This window comes from Drosophila mauritiana, chromosome 2R, assembly GCF_004382145.1.
Source record: "Drosophila mauritiana strain mau12 chromosome 2R, ASM438214v1, whole genome shotgun sequence".
Lineage (NCBI taxonomy): Eukaryota > Metazoa > Arthropoda > Insecta > Diptera > Drosophilidae > Drosophila > Drosophila mauritiana.
In genome coordinates, this window is record NC_046668.1 from 8,699,078 (window position 1) to 8,718,104 (window position 19,027).

A 19,027-nucleotide genomic window follows, 5' to 3' on the forward strand; every position below is an offset into this window, starting at 1 on the left:
TAAACTAAAGCTACATGCGTGTGTGTGAGTGTTGTGTGTTTTTGTGAATGTGTGATAGTTTATTAAAAATGATTTCCTCTCCATTTTATGCACGTGGTAAAATATCGCTTATTCCTGTTCGATAGCTGATGCCTATAGTCTGTTTTTGTGTTTTTATTTTCGGTTTATGCAACATTCGTGTGCCTCCGCCTTTATTTGTTTACAACCGATCCACATACACAAATAATATATCGGTTTATCTGTTCATTTCGGTTTTATTTATGTTCGTGCCCTGGCATAAAAAACTGAATAGTTTTGTTTGAAATTAAACATGCTCGGAGTCTAGCTCGCTGAAATATAAATAACAAAGTTTGCGGACCAGTTATATTACTCATACGCCACGTTTGTCGGTCAGGAAATTCAAAGGGGAGATGAAAGGAGTACGAAACTTACAGACAGTACAGTGGGTATTAAGTGAAGAATACATTTTTGTATAAAGTCAGAAATATTTCAAATAAATCTAAGTCGTTTATAGAAATGGTTGAACATGATGTTTGAAAGTTATTATCTAAAAACCCTTGTTATTCGCAATAAGTTCAGTCAAACTTTTTAATTTACAAATTAAAATAAAATTTGAAAATTATGATCCATTCAAGCGAGTATCCACTGTACTCATGTCAGTTGCTATTTCTTATTGCTTTTTTCCCACCGAATAAATGAATGACTTAATGTAAACGTGTTTATGAAAGCTCCTTTTTGCACTTTATCCTTGATCCTTTGTAGCTTTCAATCGCAGCTTTTCGTATTAGCAAGTGTGAGTTTGTCTGAGTGTAGGTGTGGGTGTGAGGTGTGTGTTTATGTGCAACAGTCGGCCTAATGCTACTTAATCATATATATAATATATAATTTGCCTTTCATTCTTTATAAGTTTTTGGTTTTGTATAATTAATTGTTTACCTTTTTCGGTTTCTGTTTTTTTTTTAAGATTCAGAATTCCCTTATCAGTTTATAGCTTCTGCTCATTTTATTTCATTTTTAATATGGGACTTCTGTTTTTTCGGTTTTCTTTAGTGTTTTTGTTTTGTTTTATATAAATGTAAATATCGTAACATAATATTTATGCATTATATATGCTAAATTTTAATTTAAATGTACTCATTTTACACCTTGTCGAGTTCGCGATCTTTTGTTATTCTTTAAAAATGTAACCTTTCTAAAAACTTAGCATACAAATTTAACAATACATATATCATTTAAAGATACATTTATGTTCTTGTTGTCGACCGCTCAAACCAACTTAACTTCAATTTATATTATAGATTAACTTTGTTTATTATTTTCTTTATTATGCGTAGTTTTTAACAAAGTTGTTGTTTTTCGGGGATATTTTTGTTTTGAGTTTGAAAGCTGCTCCCTTGCTTTGTATAAATTAAAACTAGTTTTGTATTCTCTATATTGTATATATGGTTTGTATATATATAAAGTACTTTAGGTTTCTTCTTTTTGTTTTTTGTTTTGTAAGGCCAAAAATGTCGAACTTAAATATGTCCAAATCGATCGTTTACATTAACATAGATTTTTTTTCAATTGAAATATTGATGTCCTCGTCCCAGTTCTATGTAAGCTAGTGTAAATATTTTTGCTTGGATTCAGGGAAAGGATTTGAAGTGAATTTGCAAAATCATGTTCTTTTTTGTGGAATTTGCAAAATGTAATTTATTTGATTTTTTTTAGTTTTGTTGTATACATTTTATTTATAAGTTTCCTTGCTATAATTAATGTTAATTAATATTTATGCCTGCCTGCTGAAATTTTCACTTGAATAATTTCAAAAAAGTTTTGATTAAGCTTTAAATTTAGTAAAAATGTGGGGCTTTTGGGGCGTTGGGTATGAAGCAAGTGGGCAGGGCGGGAAGGGGGTAAGGTTTATTTAAGACACACCAATTATCACCTACTATCCAATGTGTTTGTTGTCGTTTGTTTACTCTAAGTTTAACTAATTTATGTAATGTAAGCTGTGTGTGTATGCGTGTATGTGTGTGTATGCGTGTGTGTAACGTCTTTGTATAGTCAGTCAGATATTTAATTGTATATTCTTTTCAAATGTATCAACCAAGTATCAACCAAAAAAGTCGCCGTTTGCTTGTCTTTATATTTTTTCTGAAGATTTCTTTTCTTGATTTGTGTATCAAACTCCTTTGAAATTTCTGCCAGGATCTGAGGAGGGAGGGGCGGGGGAGGGCGTGGCATGCTGTCGGGGTCGGTCCGTCAGTCTGTTTTGGTTTCCATTTTAATTAAGTTTAAGTCTTAGAAACAATAAAAGTTGTTAATTATGCGTAGGACTTCATATCAAAAGTTTTTGTTTTTCGTTTTATTTCTCTTTATTTTTACTAAACCTTGGAACCGGATTGGGATTTGTCTATCATGTATATATATAGATATATATAGCCCTATATATACGTGTGTGTATGTACGTAATTATGTTATATTTAAGAAACTAATAAAAAGTTGTTTTTAAACAAAATATTGCATACTTTTATGTGCTTGCTTGAAATTTTCTGGTATTCTTTCGATTTCTCGCTCACTTTAACTGCTACTCAGCTCGTCCTTAAGCCTTTTCTTATACAGCTTCCTAATCCTTAAACTTCCGTTTCCTTCTCTTCGACTTATGTATAATGTAAAAACGTAACGGTAAATTGTAAATATATTGTAATTGCATTAATCAATATAATTATAAGAACACATTTTCCGAGATATTCGATTTTGTTGTTTACAAAAAATAATGTTGTTAGGCATATAACCGATACGACATAGTTATACATACATCTGCTGTATATACAGAGGTGGTCAAAAGTATTTACACAACGAGCTTTTTTTTCAATTGTCAACTAATTGAAAAAAAAGCTCGTTGTGTAAATACTTTTGACCACCTCTGTATAATACACATACTTTAGTTACAACGTAAGGCAAAGACAACCTAGGCGGGATCGGAATCGGGCTTTCTGGGGTTAACACTAACCGAACTGAATTATTGGGGTCAACGGGTCCTGGGCTGTGCGGTGTAGAGAATTTCGCTTGGTTTTAAGTACTTAGTCGATCTGATCTGCTCGGGCCAGGATATGAAAGTTTGGAAGTTACATATATATATGTGTGTGTGTGTTTGTGTATATGTATAGTATAACCTCGAAAATCAGTTTGATGCCCCTTGCTCGAAATGCAATCGGTTTCGGTTTCGGTTCTCTACGAAGCAAAAGTCTTAACTGAGTTAACAATATTTTTGAAATATTTTCCCTTCCCTTTGCGTCATCCGCTCTGTCATATATAATATATATATGTATATAGATAGAGTTCTTTTTAAGTGAGTCCTTGGCGAGGATCACATCCTTGGTTGTATGCTAGCTTAAATCATGATAAAGTTCTTGTATCTGCTGCATGCGCAGTGCAGTGTTTACTCAAATAATTATTGTTGCCACATCCTGCGGCCCTCAGTCCTCGAGCAGCGCTGGCTGCTGCCCGGCAGGGGGCGCCACCGGCGGCAGGACACATCCGGTGGCAGCCGCATCCTCGGCAACGTCGTCCGCGGTCGTCTCCAGGAACGGCTGCTGCTCTTGTTATGTCAGGTCCTGCTGCGAATCTATCGAGAACAGCTCCTTGTACAGCGCCGGAAAAACGACATTCGGGTGCTGCAGCTTGAACTTGCTCAGCGATTCCATGTGCAAGATGGAAATATCGCTAGAAAAATTTAAAAAATTAGGAGTATGCTCCGGAAATGATAGAATCTGCAATCAACCTACCGGAAATTGGGTATATTGTTCAGCAGTGTGTCCAGCACGGTGACATCGCCCTTGAGCGGCGCATGATTCGTTTCCAGCTCCTGCCGGATCGCATTCATGCTCAGATTGAAAAGCCTCTGTATTTCCGTATTACCACGCACTCCATTGCGTTCTAAGGGAAAGATATATCATGTTATTTAGGCCTATGTAAGATGTAAGTGAATCGCACCTGGCCAGAGCAGCACTAAGCTCTGATACAGCGCCAGTTCGGTTTCAGTCAGTTTGAGTTCGGCTATCGACTTGGCCGTTTGGAAGATGCGCGACACCAGACGCATCTCCTCCGAGTCGGATGTGTAGAACGCCTCCTGGGGCAGCATCACGTCGCCGTAGAGAACCGCGTTCTGTGAGAGATCAAGCAGTCTGGACATGCGAACAATCGCCAGCTCAAAGGAGCCCGTCTTCAGCAATAATATCTAGGTGAAATCAGGTAATTTATTAACTCTCTTTTAGTACTTAAATTATGTTTGCATGGGAAACTCACCTGATCGTCCTGACTCAGGCGCATGAATCCCGGTATGAGCTTAGCAAATTCGATTATGTTCTGTATCATTTGTGTAAGCTTCTCGGCGCAGTCCAGCCAGAGTTCCTCTTGGCCCAGATTCTTGTAGTAGAGAATGCGCGACACATCCTGCACAGCCAGAGGAATATGCTCCATTATCAAGGGTATACTTTTGGGCTTTTGCGATAAACACTCACCGGCTGCTTTCGGAACATGTCGTGCACAGCTTCCAGTTTGGTATTTGTGTTGGCATGCGCCTCCGCCAGCGTCTTGATCAGCACATCGTTGATATCGCCATCCGCTGAAGAGATATGATATGTGGATTAAGAGATTTCTTTAATGGAGATTGCCCCAACTTACCGTGACTAATAAATTCGGGATCGATTATTGTACTGCGCGGCTCGTAGGTGGTGCTGTCCACGTAGTCCGCCGAGATGTCGTACTGCATGGTCTGCTGGGGCGTCACGGAGGCCGAGTATCCGTAGGGACTGCCGTAGCCCACCTCGTTGTTGGAGTAGCCGCCGCTGTAGCTGAGTGACAAGAAGGGCATTACGGGTCGGGAGCGGTGATGGCAGACGGGAAAGAGAAGAGCAGACGAGAGGAGGGAGATAAAGAGCGAGGTCGCACAGCGGGTCGGGGATCAGGTGGATCGCAGGCGGATCAATATGGGGGGTCATTCTCGGTTCGGTCATACTGCACCTGTTGTAATTGTTGTGATGCAGCTGGTCGCTGCTCGAGGGCGTCTGTGTGTCGTATACGGAGCTATCCGGTGCCGCGTCGCTTTGTGCCCGCATCTGGGCGCGATGGAAGCGCACCTCGTCCTCGACCTTCTCGCGCTGCTTCTTGGACATCCTGCCGAACTTTACAGCTGCAAGGGGGGTGTGGTCAAGGGGGCGGGATTAACACATTAATGCAGTGCGCATATTGATCGCTGGCACCCAGAGAAAAGTGCGGAAACTAAACTGAGGCAGTACACAATCTGGACTACTTTTTCTCAAAGTAATACTCGAATAAATTATTATTTATGTTATTAAAAAATCATGAATTTTTGAAATTTTTCTTAGATTTCAATTGAATTTCCTAGCTCTTTACTCTGGGTGCCACATGCAACACTTTCTACAGACCATCACGGCTCATTCCCAGTTTTAGGCACTTTTGCAGTCTACAGTATTGACATCGGTTGCGGTTAACACGGTCCACCACACATTGCTTGTTGCGCGGACACTGGTAGTTGACCACGGAGCTCTGCGATCTTCGAAAGAATCCCTTGCAGCCCTCGCAGGTGATCACTCCGTAATGCACGCCGGATGACTTGTCGCCGCAGACTTTGCATGGAATTATCTCAATTTGAGCTGTAAGCATAAGGCGGGAAAAGGTGATTTAGAATAAAATCTCAAATAATAAAATATAATAGTCTTTAATAGAGTCTTATATCGTACTGCAGTTATCGTCTTTATATAAATTCTGAATAGTGCGTATTACTGTAATCTTTTTCCCCTTGAGGGAAACTTGCAAACTTAGTAAAGAAGTAATGCCAGAGTTTTCCCTTTAAGTTGGAGGCCCGAGCAATTTCCGATAGTGAACGCCCCGCAATTACAATCAATGGATTTCCCGCTGCCAGCCCATCCCCATTGTCGGAGTTCAGACAAAGCCACTTCGACCCCAGAGAACTATTGCGCAATACGGTTGTGTGTTATCCGTGTACCTTAAGCCACTTGTCTGCCCAGACAATGCAGAATGCTCCGCGTGCGGAAGGGGGGGATGCATTCGCAGAGGGAGAGGGAGACAGTGCGACAGCTGTTCGGATTTCCCTTGCAGTCCGCAATCCTTTCAGCGGTGATGCAATTTCCTGATCAACAGCAGTGCACCATCGCGTCGCTGAGAACTGGTTCACGGGGAGAATAAAGATATGCAGCAGTTTACACTGGCCTGCATACAACACATCTTTGGGTCCCATCATAAGTTTATGGATTGAACATTGATCAATTGATCATTTTTATTTTCCCTTAATTTCTGCATGCATTATTTTATCATCTGCTATATAACATTATAAAAGAAACCAATCACTGGAGAAGTAGAACTTCTGCGCTCCACCCAAGACTGATTTAAAGTAACCGAACCTTGCAGCGCAGTGTTGGAGCGAAAAGCCAGCGCGAGAGAGCGAGAGGGTAGATGTGCGAGGTAGAGCGCGCGAGGGGGCAGATTGGTCTCGTCTGGCGGCGGTATTGTGTAATCTAGGCGCTTTGCCTTGCGTACTTGTATTTGTATTTACCCACGAGGATGAAAGATGCGCGCTGAACCGAACGCACACAAACACAAAAGCCGCCGCCGCAGCCGCAGCAGCAGCAGCAGCATCCGCAGAGGCAGCGACGTCGACGTTGTCAGAGAGCAGAGAGCCCAACCAAAACACAACACAAGCGCAGCTTGAAAAATGTGCCAAGCGCTGCTGCTTTTCTTGCCTTTTTGTTTTTCTTTTTGTTGTTTCGGATCGGAGAAATGTGTGACAGATGATGAGTGAGTGAGTAACCCGACTGGCGTTGTGTGAGTGAGTGACTGAATGTTTTTCAAGTGTCAATGAACCTTTCCCGCACGGCAGTATCTCACACCAACACACACTCACACACACCCAGAATTCTTAACGAGCGAAGAAAAAGAAAACAAAAACAAAATCGAAAAGAAAGTTCTCTGCCGCGCGCTCTCTTAGCTTGTACTACTCTTCAATGAAATGCTCTTAAGCGCGACGCGAGAGCCACTCTCTTTCGTTGCAACTGAGCGCGCAGACAGATATTTAATTATGCTAGAATGTGTGTCGTCATCGTTGGCAAAGGTTTTAAAGAGGGTTTTAGGGGGGTTTTAGGGGGACTTTAACGGCTGCTCGTCTCACTAAGCCGCCTTAAACTTTTTATCGTTCTCGAGCATTACGAAATACCCGAAATACTTGCACGGAAAATGCAGTATTTGTAATGCCTTTCCCCCGAAAACGTACACATAAATCTTTATCTGAAGTACCGGAATGTGCGTGTTTATGGGTCTTCAGACAGATAAGTCGGTGGTAACTGCACTGAAAAGCAAAGCGAAGAGAGGGGCACTTTTACCGTTATGACAAGTAAAAGCTTCGAAAATTACAGGCAATTCCCACTCATTTGTATGCAGTTCAGGAAATCGATAAGTCAAGCGATAGCACATGCATTTGTATTCCTTAAAGTCGGAGCTACATGTGTATTTACATACACTTTATAAACACTTTAGTTTGAATAAAATACAACAGAATTGTATACAAATAATTTTAAGAATGAATTCCTACCAAAGTTATTTAATTATTACAAAGCAAAACAAAAAACAAAAAAATGTGTAGTATTTAATTGGTAATTCTCAGTTTTGGCAGTTAAGCAGGTCTATGCTTATTTTAATAGGTTGTTTGATCGAAATAAATAATTTACTACCCAAGTATCTGTAATATGAAAAGTATTTATTATGTATCTGAATGTAGCCAAATAACTAACTGAAGATAATACTAGAATATGGTGTTTTCATGATTTCTACACATTTGAACTGTTTTTTTCCCACCTGATTTCAAAACTTACCGATATCAGAACCCTAAATGACAGAAATAAGCTTACATGGTAACAAGTCACCTTTGGGTAATTAATTTTGAACCTACGCATATTTCCTCCCGCATTTGGGTTACCAAATAACAGGCGCAAATATTTACTTAATACGCGGCGCGGAAAAGTGTGTCATGAAATACATTTTATTGTCTTATTTGGCATTTTTTGCCTTGTGTACTTTGACGGCGAGAAAACAATATTTATGACATACTTTTCTCGAAAGGAAGGCAAATATTGGGTGAAATTGTTTACTTATCAGAGGTAAAAGTCGGGAATAAAAAGCTGAATTTAGTCTAAGTAAACATCAATATTAAGTGGCCAAGAGTTTTGATAAATTTTTAATTAACCGCGACTGTTTTGGCAATTGCTCACGAGGGGCACGAACGCCTCTGCTCAATGAAAACGCATCCATTCAATTATTAGGTAATTCCACAACATCACGTACACGCACCGTTGTCCGCTGGAAAACCTGTAATAGCAGATCAACTAAAGAAAGCGGCATATCGTTGTTGATCAACCAACAAGTTTGCACCGCCTATGTGCAGCCCAAAGGAAAATTAATTGCCATCGAAAAGCGGTTTAAGAAAATAAATTCTGAATGGCCAGAGAGCGATGCGGAAAACCGCCCAAATATTTTGCATATGCAATTTATTTGCACTGCCCCGCGGACTCGCTTTCTTTTTGCACTGCTTCTGCTGGGTGCAGCAATAACCAGAAGTCAAAATTAATATGTTCTTCTTTATTGCGAATGCATGCCAGCAAAAAAAAAATGCAGTTCGCCAAGAAGCAGCAGCAAAAAAGCGAGTAAAAAGTGTGAAAAGCATTCGCACATGCATGTGTGCACACTGGCACACGAAAATTAATATGCAACGACATGTGCTAACGAAAAAAAACCCACACACATACGTACATACTATATGTATGTATGTAAAACTGGGTGGTAGGGGCGCAGGGGAGCAGGCCGCAGGGGGCACAGGGGCCGCTGCATATGAATTGCAGTTTTTGGCACTGCGGCGAACGGCAAAGTCAAATAAAATAACAATAACAGCGCCAGAAACTATGGCAATGATATAAAAAATAACTCACACATAATACCTCACGAACAGTGTGACCAAATGCCGCGAAAACTTTGGAAATTCATAACGGAAATGCACAAACCAACTTATATTATTGAATATTGAATAAATAAAGGACCTTAGAGATTTTTGAGTATAGGGTCTCGAGCCGATAAGTAGGCAATACTATTGGCAAATGTTCATTCACTCAAATTAGTATTGTATAAGTAAGATTAAGACACAAAATTAAAGGCAGGTAGTTAGGTATACACATAGAAATAGTTTTGAACTAAGTATAAAATAAATAAGTGCTTTTAAATTCAGAGATGAGATTTTTATGTAATATGTATTTATCAAATTAACTTGCAGTTCTGAAGATAATACTTGATTTCATTCAATAATGCATCTGTAATTGGTGATCGTATTTTAAATGCCTTGCTTTCAACCACTGTGCTGAGGCAAAGAGTGAAGCACAGTCAATTTTGAGTTGCCCATGTGGCAGCGCAGTCGCCGCTGCTGCGACTGCGATTGCTGTTGCTGTTGCTGCTGCAGCCGTTGTTGTTGCTGCTCTTGTTGCTGCTGCTGCTGCGACTATTGCACAAGTTGCTCGTTCGTCGAAACAGAAACACCGACAACGATGACGGCAGCGGCGTCGACGGAGGCACGAGCTCGCAGCGTCGGCAGTTCGCAATTCGCAACTCGCATTCGCAGTGGCAAAAAGCAGCTTCGTAAGTGGGTCAGCGAGCTGTGGGGTCAATGCACCAGCCGAGTGCCTTGTGGCCGAAAGAGAGCGCCTAAGAGCGCGCGCGCTCTCTTCGCTGCCTTGTTCTCTCTGCGGCCGTCGTGCTTCATTCTTTTGCCGCCAAGCAAATGCTAATAGAAAACGGGTTTTCAGCTTTCACAAAAAGTAAAAAAGTTCAAAATGAATGCTGGGGGGCGCAGGGTAGTGGAGGCTTAGAGGGGAACCTTTTAGCCGGCTGTGCGAAATGCCGTTAGAGAAGAAAGAGCATTAGCATCAGCATTAGCATGCTGGCTACGTAATTTGTCGCTTTCTTTTCGGCCAGCTCATTGTTTCCATTTACCCCTCGCATATTGGCGAGGCTTCTTAGAATGCCGTTAGAGTTTCGTAAGGGCCAAAATTCATTCATCCCGAATTATACATAATACGAGGCGGCTATAAGCTTCTCGGCTAACGGTGCCGTATGATTCGGTTCTTTTTTTGGCCACACGCCGATGATGAAGACGTTGGCTTGGCATTTTTGTAATGTTTACATTTCGCACTCGCTCGCTCCCTCTCGCACCCTCTCGCTTCCCTGTTGCCCTCCCGCTCGCACTGCCGACGTACGTGACGCGCTCGTTCTTTTGTTGCCAACAAAAGAATTTCTCATATACAAATTTTTGACTGGGCCCACAAGTTTATTGACCCACGGAGCAGAAAAAAGGCAGCGCAAGAATTTGCCATTTTTAGACGATTTAATGAAACGCTTAGCATTTTCACCAAATGATGTAATTTCTCCTCGTAATCCGATCGCTTTCTATGCGAGATTTACACAAAGTATCGACGAGAATGCCCGAAAATATATGCAAACACCTCAGTTCAGTTCAGTCAGGTCGTCGCACACATGACGTATGCGCAATTAATTATATTGTTTCCCAAACATCACGTATACGTTGCTTCACGTGATGATGATGCCAGGCGAGAACCTTTTCAGAAATATTTCGAGTGAGAGCGGGTGAAATTTACAAGTTTTCTTGGAAATGATTCACAGCTCTGTGGAAAATTAGCTGTAAGTCGTCGAATTAGATTTACAGCCAATTATTTGCCCAGTTCGACGGAGCAAAATGTGTTCGCCATTAGCTAAATATTATTTTAGCTTAAAGCATATTTTAAGAATATACACTATTTATATGTATATTTATTAAGATGCAGCTTGTCAGAGCTTAATTAAAGTATCTTTTTCATGCTTAAAATGTCTTAGAAGTAAAGTGTTCTACTCTTAAGCTTAGAATCCTTATATAGATATTACTTTTATGCCTTACAGAATGTAAACAAGTTTTGAAAACTTACTGATTGCGGCGGAAAACAACATTATGCGCTAAAATCACTCGGAAAATTTCCTAAACAATGCCTTCAGCCAGTAGTTAGTATGGGTAAATGCATATTTATGCGTTTGACATCGGCGTACGAAAAAAAAAAGCAAACAAACCGCGCCGCAGCATAAAAAGTAGGCCTGCGGCAATATTTATGCATGCTTCAAATGCACCAGCTATGGGGCAGCATAAATGAAACTGAACGGGAAAAATGGAAAAATGGACAAGCTCGTGGAAAATACCTTGAAAACCTCAAAAGCCACACACCAAGCTGGTAAGCTGACTTCTTTGCTCTCCGATTGTTTTTCCTACAGTTTTGCGCAACAAATGCACTTAAGTAGCCAATTATTTATGGTATTTAAGTGTTTTGACTAAAGCATCAAGCAAAAAGAACTCGACGTCAACTTTTGCCGCTGGCAGCTTGCAATTTGGCCAAAACAAGAATTTTCAAGTTGAGCCAGACCAAGACAGACTCAAAAATCCCATACAAATGTGCACGAAAAATGCAATCGGTGTTGGGGAAAAAAGCGTTCTTGAAGAAAATCCATTCATAGTCGTGGTCGTTGTTGAGTTGATGGAAACCAGGCAAACTCGTTTTTCCACCATTAATTAAAATTTGTTTTTCCCTCCTTTTTTTATTTCGGCTGAAATGTCTGCAAAATTAACAACAACTATGAAAACCAACAACGATTGCATTCGCTACTGAAAAAGCAGATGGAAATGCCGCGCGAGCGAGCGAGACGGTCGGGTGAGGGAGGGAGAGGGCAAGTGTGCTCTATCCGCCCTGTTGGCTGTACTGCCCGCTGGCGTCATGCAAATTGTAATCAACAAACAACAAAATTTTCTGTAGAGTTGAAAACTATACTGCAGGCACAGTGAGCACTCGCCTTGAGATCGGAAATATATAATTAAAAGTGTTCAGTTTATGTTTTAAGCGCTGTAGCCATTCTAAAAAACTCACTAAACTAACTTAGTAACTAACTAAGTGTAAGTGTATATTTTTGTAGCACTTTTTGAAGAAGGCGTAACACTTTGATAATAGAAGTGCATAATAAATACACGAATAATAGCTGTATAATACTGTAGTTCCAGATAAAGTTGCTACTTAAAGGACATACAAGATATAACTTATATATATATATACATATATTAGTGAGATAGTTGGTAACGTTTCGCAGATGTTGTGAGTTTCCTAATCTATCAACAATTTACATGTTTCATTAATGTTCACCCACTGTTCACTTTGCTGGGACCAGCAACCACATTCATTTTGTTTTTCCACTTTTCGCTGCCAACTTCACCGCCCGCTGCACCCGCACCCCCGCCTTTTTGGGCCCCTCTGGCTCCCCAGAACCCCCACCCCCCAATTCGCCCCCTTACCCCCGTCCCCACTTCATGCAACTGCTCGCGCCGCGTCGCACTAATATCCGTCCTTGGCTCGTCTGTTCAACTTTGTCCCAGTTTTTCGCATTTTGTTGGCGCGCTTTGCCTCCACAAACGTTGGCGTTGCATTCTGTCTAAGTGTGAGTGTGCATTCGGCTGTGTGTATGAGTGTATGTGTGTGTGTGCTTGGAGCTGCCCTGCGATTGTGTGCGTTTCGTGTGTATATATTTGTCTATTCATTTGGCGACGCGACTCAAATGCAATGTCTGTGAATCTGTTTGTGTCTGCATTGTGGGGCACATGCAATCTTTTATTTGCTGCCTATATATACACGTATGCACACACACACACACACACACACACGCACACACAGGCGGGCGCAAGTAATCACGAATGTATACTCCTAGATATATACCTCGCATATATTCGTGACAAACTCACGCACAAAACGTTAAACTATGCGAAGAGTTGCATAGATAAGATACGCAGCTGTTAGGGGAATTGAGGGGAGGAAGGGGGGCTGTTGCATTGGGTTAGATGGGAAAGGGGCGCGCAGGGGCGGGAGGGGTCCACTCATGCATCGCATTTGATGTCTGCTTTATAATTACTAGAATAATATCATTTAATTTATTTTTTCGCCGCTGCCTAACATAATGGAAGCGTTTGTCATTTCGGTTATTACATTTTTTTCGAAAACGTACTTTATTGAACGGATGTCCATTATACAGAGGTGGTCAAAAGTATTTACACAACGAGCTTTTTTTTCAATTGTCAACTAATTGAAAAAAAAGCTCGTTGTGTAAATACTTTTGACCACCTCTGTAGATACTTGTATCGTGATGTATGGTGCATATTTACGCACTCGAGAGACTGCAATTAACCCAATAATGCTGGACGTTAAAATAGAAGCGAAGCTGTTTAGAAACAGAGATATATATACTCTGATGCCAAATTTGTTGAAATAAAATCAAAACTAGATATATTGTGTAAATTTGATAATGAAACGTGTGCTTAAATTAGAACTATGGTGCATATTTTTGTATGCATTGCTATATTGCTATATATTGAACTACATAGACTTTAAGTACAGAACTTTCTAGTTTTCTAGTTTTGTAGTACTCTATTTGGATTTCTTGTCTATAGCTTCGGTATATAGCATTGAAGTTGCGGTGGCCTTATGACACACATTCTGTGGTTAAGCTTATCTCGCGTATATGTAAAAAGTTATTTTTGCTTACTTGTACGTTAGGCGAACTACTACAATAAACTACAATAGTTTGAGCAGAAAGACAAAGAGATAGCGGCTGTTCTTCCATCTTTGTCGTGGATCATAGTCCGAAAATAAACTCAAAACAATCAATCGTAAAAGATAAAATGAATCGAAGCCGAACTTTAAGCGTGTCGCTGAATCAATATACCATATCTGCTACAAAATCAATTGATAATTCCCAGACATTTCGAGGGGTTGGGCTATGGTGGGCTATGGGCTATATGTCCCTTGTCGCAATCTGGACGATTATGTTTGCCAGAGGTCGTTGAACCTGTCGTCGAATTGCTCATCTATTTGCTGGCCTTTTGGCCACAGTCTTGTAAGTTTCCATAAATTATCAGAATAAACAAATACGTGTGTGGTTTCTGCATTTCATACTTTTCTAGGACACAGGCGAATGAACTTTCGGGAACCATAATAGCACCAGGAAAAAGAACACATTACTATATTTGCTTCCAGCAGACAGACCAAAATATTTCAAAATATTTGCATGCTCCACATACGGAATCTATATGGGATATATATGGGGGTGGGAATTGATGGGGAATTCCATGCCAAATTTAGGTTTTTTTCGAGATGGTGCTGAATTCTGTGTGCTCAAGTACGGCCATATTCATTACAAACATCTGTCAAATAATGGGAATTTTCGCAGGAATTTGTTTGCCCAAGAGTTCCTGTCCTCCATGTACAATATGAAAGTGTAAGGAGATCACACTCAGTTTTATATTGTACAACATTAATATCATTTCATAAATACAATATTTGTTTTAACATAACCTTTTGGATGGACAAACTATATTTCTTATTTAGCATGTGTGAGACTAGTTTTAATGCTCTTCTATATAACTGTTATTCTTCTTATAACATCATGTAATAGAGTAAGATCAGAGGGCTTTGTCCATCCCTCTTTATTTACAAAAATAAGTGTTTAATTATTATTATTTTTTATTTAATACAATACAAAGGATGGAGTAATGCTAGGATTCTTATTTTCAACAAATTTTCAAAAACTATTTCAATTGCATAGATTATTTTACGTACGTACATACTAATTAGCGCCGTTTATATACTATTATTATCGGTATCATTAACATGCCTATCCATGAATTCCTCTATTATTCTAAGAATGGATAGCTTGAAGTTTTAAGTTCATACAACCCAAATATTTACTGAATATATAATAACCTCGCATTAAATGATCACGGGGCTAGTAAATCCTATTTATAGGCTTTATTCCCTCTTCCCAATCGAATAACGGTCGGCCAGAAAAGGAAGTCAAAAGTTCGGCGACTTTTCTACGATGAGCAATTAATACGGCATTTACATGAGCGATAGAAGCCGTAATCGTGGAAATTCACGCAATAATTGTCAAACAAAGAATTTCCCTTCTTCTTTCGCCTTCGCCTTCTCCCTCTCCCACTCATTCGCTTTTATGGCTCCAAAACTTTGACTGCATAAATAATAATTTCAGTTGGCTTGAAAAGAGAAATAGAAATGGGGGAGAAGTGGAAAAAGCCGTAGAAAGTATTGCCCATTGATTGTAGTTGTTGTTGTTTTTTTTTCATATAGTTTCTTTTCTTTTTATGTTGTAATGTGCGTGGTGCGAGCAGCGCAGCCGGCTGCTCTGTCGACGTCGACCGCGACGCACGCTCCCGCATAACAGTCAACGAACGCTCCACTCTCACGCACTCTCTCCCGCTCTCCCACTCCCGCCAGCGCTCGCTCTCTCCCCCATTTGCTCTATCGGAAAGTGCGTGCGTGTGCGTGCGTGCGAGTTGAATGACCGCCGAAAATAATTTTTTCCTCGATTTTAGACTTTTACTATGTTGACGCTGGCGATGATGATTGTGGATGTAGCTATGCACGCATGTGTGTGCTTTGGCGCTTCTCGCACAGACACACTGAAACGAACTACTCATGCACAGTGGTGTGTGCAGCGGGGTTTTGGGGGGTCAGGGATATCAAAAATGGTGTTTTAATTATCGTATTTTTCGGTAAGCCAGCATTACAAGTATATCCCATTCGAACATAAACTTTTTAGATTTAATTTAAATTTTCAAAATTGAAAGAAAAATGTGATAAGCTGCACGTTGATCCTAGCAGAAATCTAGAACCCCTTTCTACGCCCCTGGCCGCACGCACACTTTCTCAGGCAGTCAGAAATTTTGTAGCTCCATAGTTTTGGGTCTTTCGTTTGTTTCGAGTGTTAAACGGGCGTTCGCACTATCTCGCAGGGGCGGTGGGGGGCATGGGGCGGGGCGGGCCAGGCCGGTTCGGGCTTGGGCCTGCATGGGTCGCTTTTTTCCACACATTTCTTTCTTTTTGTTTCATTTCGAAGGCATGTGTGTGTGTGTGTGAGCGGACTACACAATCAGCTAAAGCAACAGCAGCATTTCACTTTAACAAAACTTTTCGGTCTGGCTTTTTTGAATATTTTTTATTGTTGCCACTGCGCCGTCTCGCTCCCACTGCAGCCAAGGGCCCATCTTGTCAACTCTTTCGCTTTTTAAATTTCGTTTTTGGCCGCTTTCTGTTTACGCCGCTAAATTTCTTTCTTTCACTTTGCCTACGTTTCTATCTGTTTCACCAACGGAAAGGCGAAGAAACACCAGCGAAACGCAGTAGCGGCGGCGAAAAAGTGAAAATTTCAATAATAAAATAAGAGTTGATTTTGCGGAAGTCGTAAAGGCAAATTGCATGCCAAAAGTAACAGTGGCCAGCGTCAGAAAAAAAGCGACCCCCTTTCCACGCCCCTGCAGCTCCCTTAATTACTTACACGCAACTTGGAAATCCCGGGGATAGATTGCTGCCCGCGATTAAGATTTATGTTAGAAATAATATCCTCCATGTTCCCAACTCGGGCACTAATTGCATTCGCAGCTGACCTGCTAAGGGGTCAAAGCACCCCAATTAAAGTCGAATTAATTCAGCTCCGCCTGCCAAGCCTTAAGTCCTGCGAAGGATTTAATAATGGGATAGCCCCTTCAAAGCACCATTTTCACCTTCTTTAAATTAAACTAAAGTCATTCAGATTATATTAGGCATTTAACTTTGAAATGCAAACATACCAAAGTTACACGCAAGACTAATTTCTTTTATAATATTTGTGCGAATAATTACTTAAATCAATCGAAAGATTGCACAGATAAAGATACATACTGAATAAGTAACTGAACTTGGAAAAAAGGAATGGTTAGTTGATTAAATATATTGATTCATTGGAACAAGATTTGGCCCTAAACATGTTATATTTCACTTACTATTTAAACTACCAAGATTTCCCTTTTCGCCGAATAAAAATAGCCACAAGCGATTCAATTGTACAGAGCAAAAATACAAATCTGTTCAATAAGTGTAAAGTGCAATCAAGTAAGCTAATTAACCTATACATATATAATAAACGCACACTTGCAAGCGTGTATTTCATACATATTCGCTCACATAGTATTATATTTATATGGCTTGTCGCAACTTTGTTGGTATTACAATATGTTTTTACGACTGACGCGCGAATTTTAATTCGCAAGTTTCTTTTCCATTTTATTTTATTATGATCGCCTGCTGTACGCTTTTTATGACACATGTGTTACATACACAATTTGTATCTTTGTATCTTTGTATCTTTTTATCTGTGGCAGCAGCGAAGAAAGGGTTGTAGCCGTCTCTTTCCCGTTCTCCGATTGCCTGCCTTTTCGATTGGAATTAGTTGAATTGTCAATGCAAAAAAGTCAGCAAACCACTCGCACAAACAAACACAAACACACGCAAGTGGGTTTCGTAATATTCGTTTGGCTGTCTGTCTTCATTTACGAATTTCATGGATTTCCCTTAAATAATTTTTGCTGCTGTTGGCCAAGAAACCCAAGTGACTTTCACTGCCAGGCCAGCGAAAACGCAAAAATAACGAAAAAGAGCAGCCACTCATTTCGGGACCAACTGACTGACTGACTGACTGACTGACTGACTCCGCTCTGCCACATAAAACCAGCAACTTAACTGGATTTCATTAAGTTTATACTTTATTTCACTGCTTTGTGCAATTCCCCTGTTGATTTTTGCGGGACGAAAGTTCACACTTGTCGCTTACTTAACATGATGTCTTGAAACATATGCAAAAAAGTCTACAACTTCCTGAAGAACGAAAAGGGGAACTCCCCCCGGTTTGATGTATTTCTTGCGATTTGTGTTACATCATAGGAATTGGATACGGTTAAATTTACTATTCATTTCTTATAAGGACTTCTTCTTTGCCAGCTATTTAGATACTAACCAGCTTTTGCTTCTTAAAACCATTTTATTTTCATTTTCGCAGCTTTTTTGCTTCGAAGCATATTTATTTTAACTAAGGATTCAAAATATTAATGATGCTTTACCTTTAATGGAACCGCTGGAGTTGTTTTGTCCCGCCGGCGATTGGACGTTGCTTTGACCGAGGTTGTTTGCGTGTGCTTCCAGTTTCGAAGTGACGCTGCTCCACATGTCAAACATACGTTGCGTATACATAATTATTAGTGGGAAATGCGAAGCTTTGGTGACGTTTCAAACGTTTGCCGGTGCTGCTGCTGATGTTGTTGCTTTTGCTGTTGATTGGTGAAATAGTTGCAGCTGTAGTTGTAACTGTAGTTATGTACACTTGGTATCCGTTGATGCAACCGCTGATGAACACGGGCACTCACACCGACGGCCATACGCGGCGTATGCGCAATTTGGCTGCTCTTTGCAGTTGAATGAATTCGGTTTTCGCTTAGATCTTAGTTTTCTTTCTTGCTTGTAAATGTGTAAAACGTTGTATACAGTACTTAATATATAGATATATATATATATACTTTATGTAGCTGCCCTTCGGTTCCAATTGTATTAGCCAATCGTCTTATTGCACTTGGTCTTTACTTTTGTTTTGTGGCTTGTGTTTTAGCTAGTCCGCAGATGCTTTCGTGAATGAATTTTCAGCGCTTTTCGCATTCAGTGTGAATCAAGAACTATCACAGTGTGTGTGGGTGTTTGTGAGACGGGGCGAGGGGCGGTGTGAGGGGGCTTGCCAATCGATATATATGTATATATATTTGTTTTGTATATTGCTATATATCTATATGTATGTATATAATGATCTAACGTTGTCAGGCCTGTAGGTACTAAATTGTTGATGTTGTTTGGATCTGATGTTATATGTGGTTGCTGCCGCTTAATTATTGGGTTTCCTTATTAATTCGTTTATCAAACTATTTGTTAATAAGACACTTGTTCGCGTATGTATTAAACTTGTTTAGTTATCTATCGTTATCGTTTATTTAAAGCAATTTTCTATGATT

The 19,027-nt window shown here is 40.2% G+C and overlaps 1 protein-coding gene across 3 annotated transcripts in view; it reads right to left on the reverse strand.

Annotated features, from left to right (window-relative positions):
• Positions 1-2,918: 2,918 nt before the first annotated feature.
• LOC117136120 (probable nuclear hormone receptor HR3) overlaps positions 2,919-19,027 on the reverse strand; it is a 29,846-nt gene continuing 13,737 nt past the window's right edge. The window contains exons 1-9 of one of the 3 annotated variants that reach the window (XM_033296820.1): positions 18,092-19,022; positions 5,436-5,663; positions 5,011-5,179; positions 4,672-4,835; positions 4,509-4,612; positions 4,294-4,440; positions 3,982-4,225; positions 3,774-3,924; positions 2,919-3,711 (exon numbers count right to left, since the gene is read on the reverse strand). In XM_033296820.1, the coding sequence (XP_033152711.1) occupies positions 3,591-3,711; positions 3,774-3,924; positions 3,982-4,225; positions 4,294-4,440; positions 4,509-4,612; positions 4,672-4,835; positions 5,011-5,179; positions 5,436-5,663; positions 18,092-18,221 (1,458 nt within the window). In that variant the 5' untranslated portion in view covers positions 18,222-19,022 and the 3' untranslated portion in view covers positions 2,919-3,590. Of the gene's footprint in view, positions 3,712-3,773; positions 3,925-3,981; positions 4,226-4,293; positions 4,441-4,508; positions 4,613-4,671; positions 4,842-5,010; positions 5,180-5,435; positions 5,664-18,091; positions 19,023-19,027 lie in introns of those variants that run through there. The other 2 variants (XM_033296819.1, XM_033296821.1) reach the window with 2 other exon arrangements.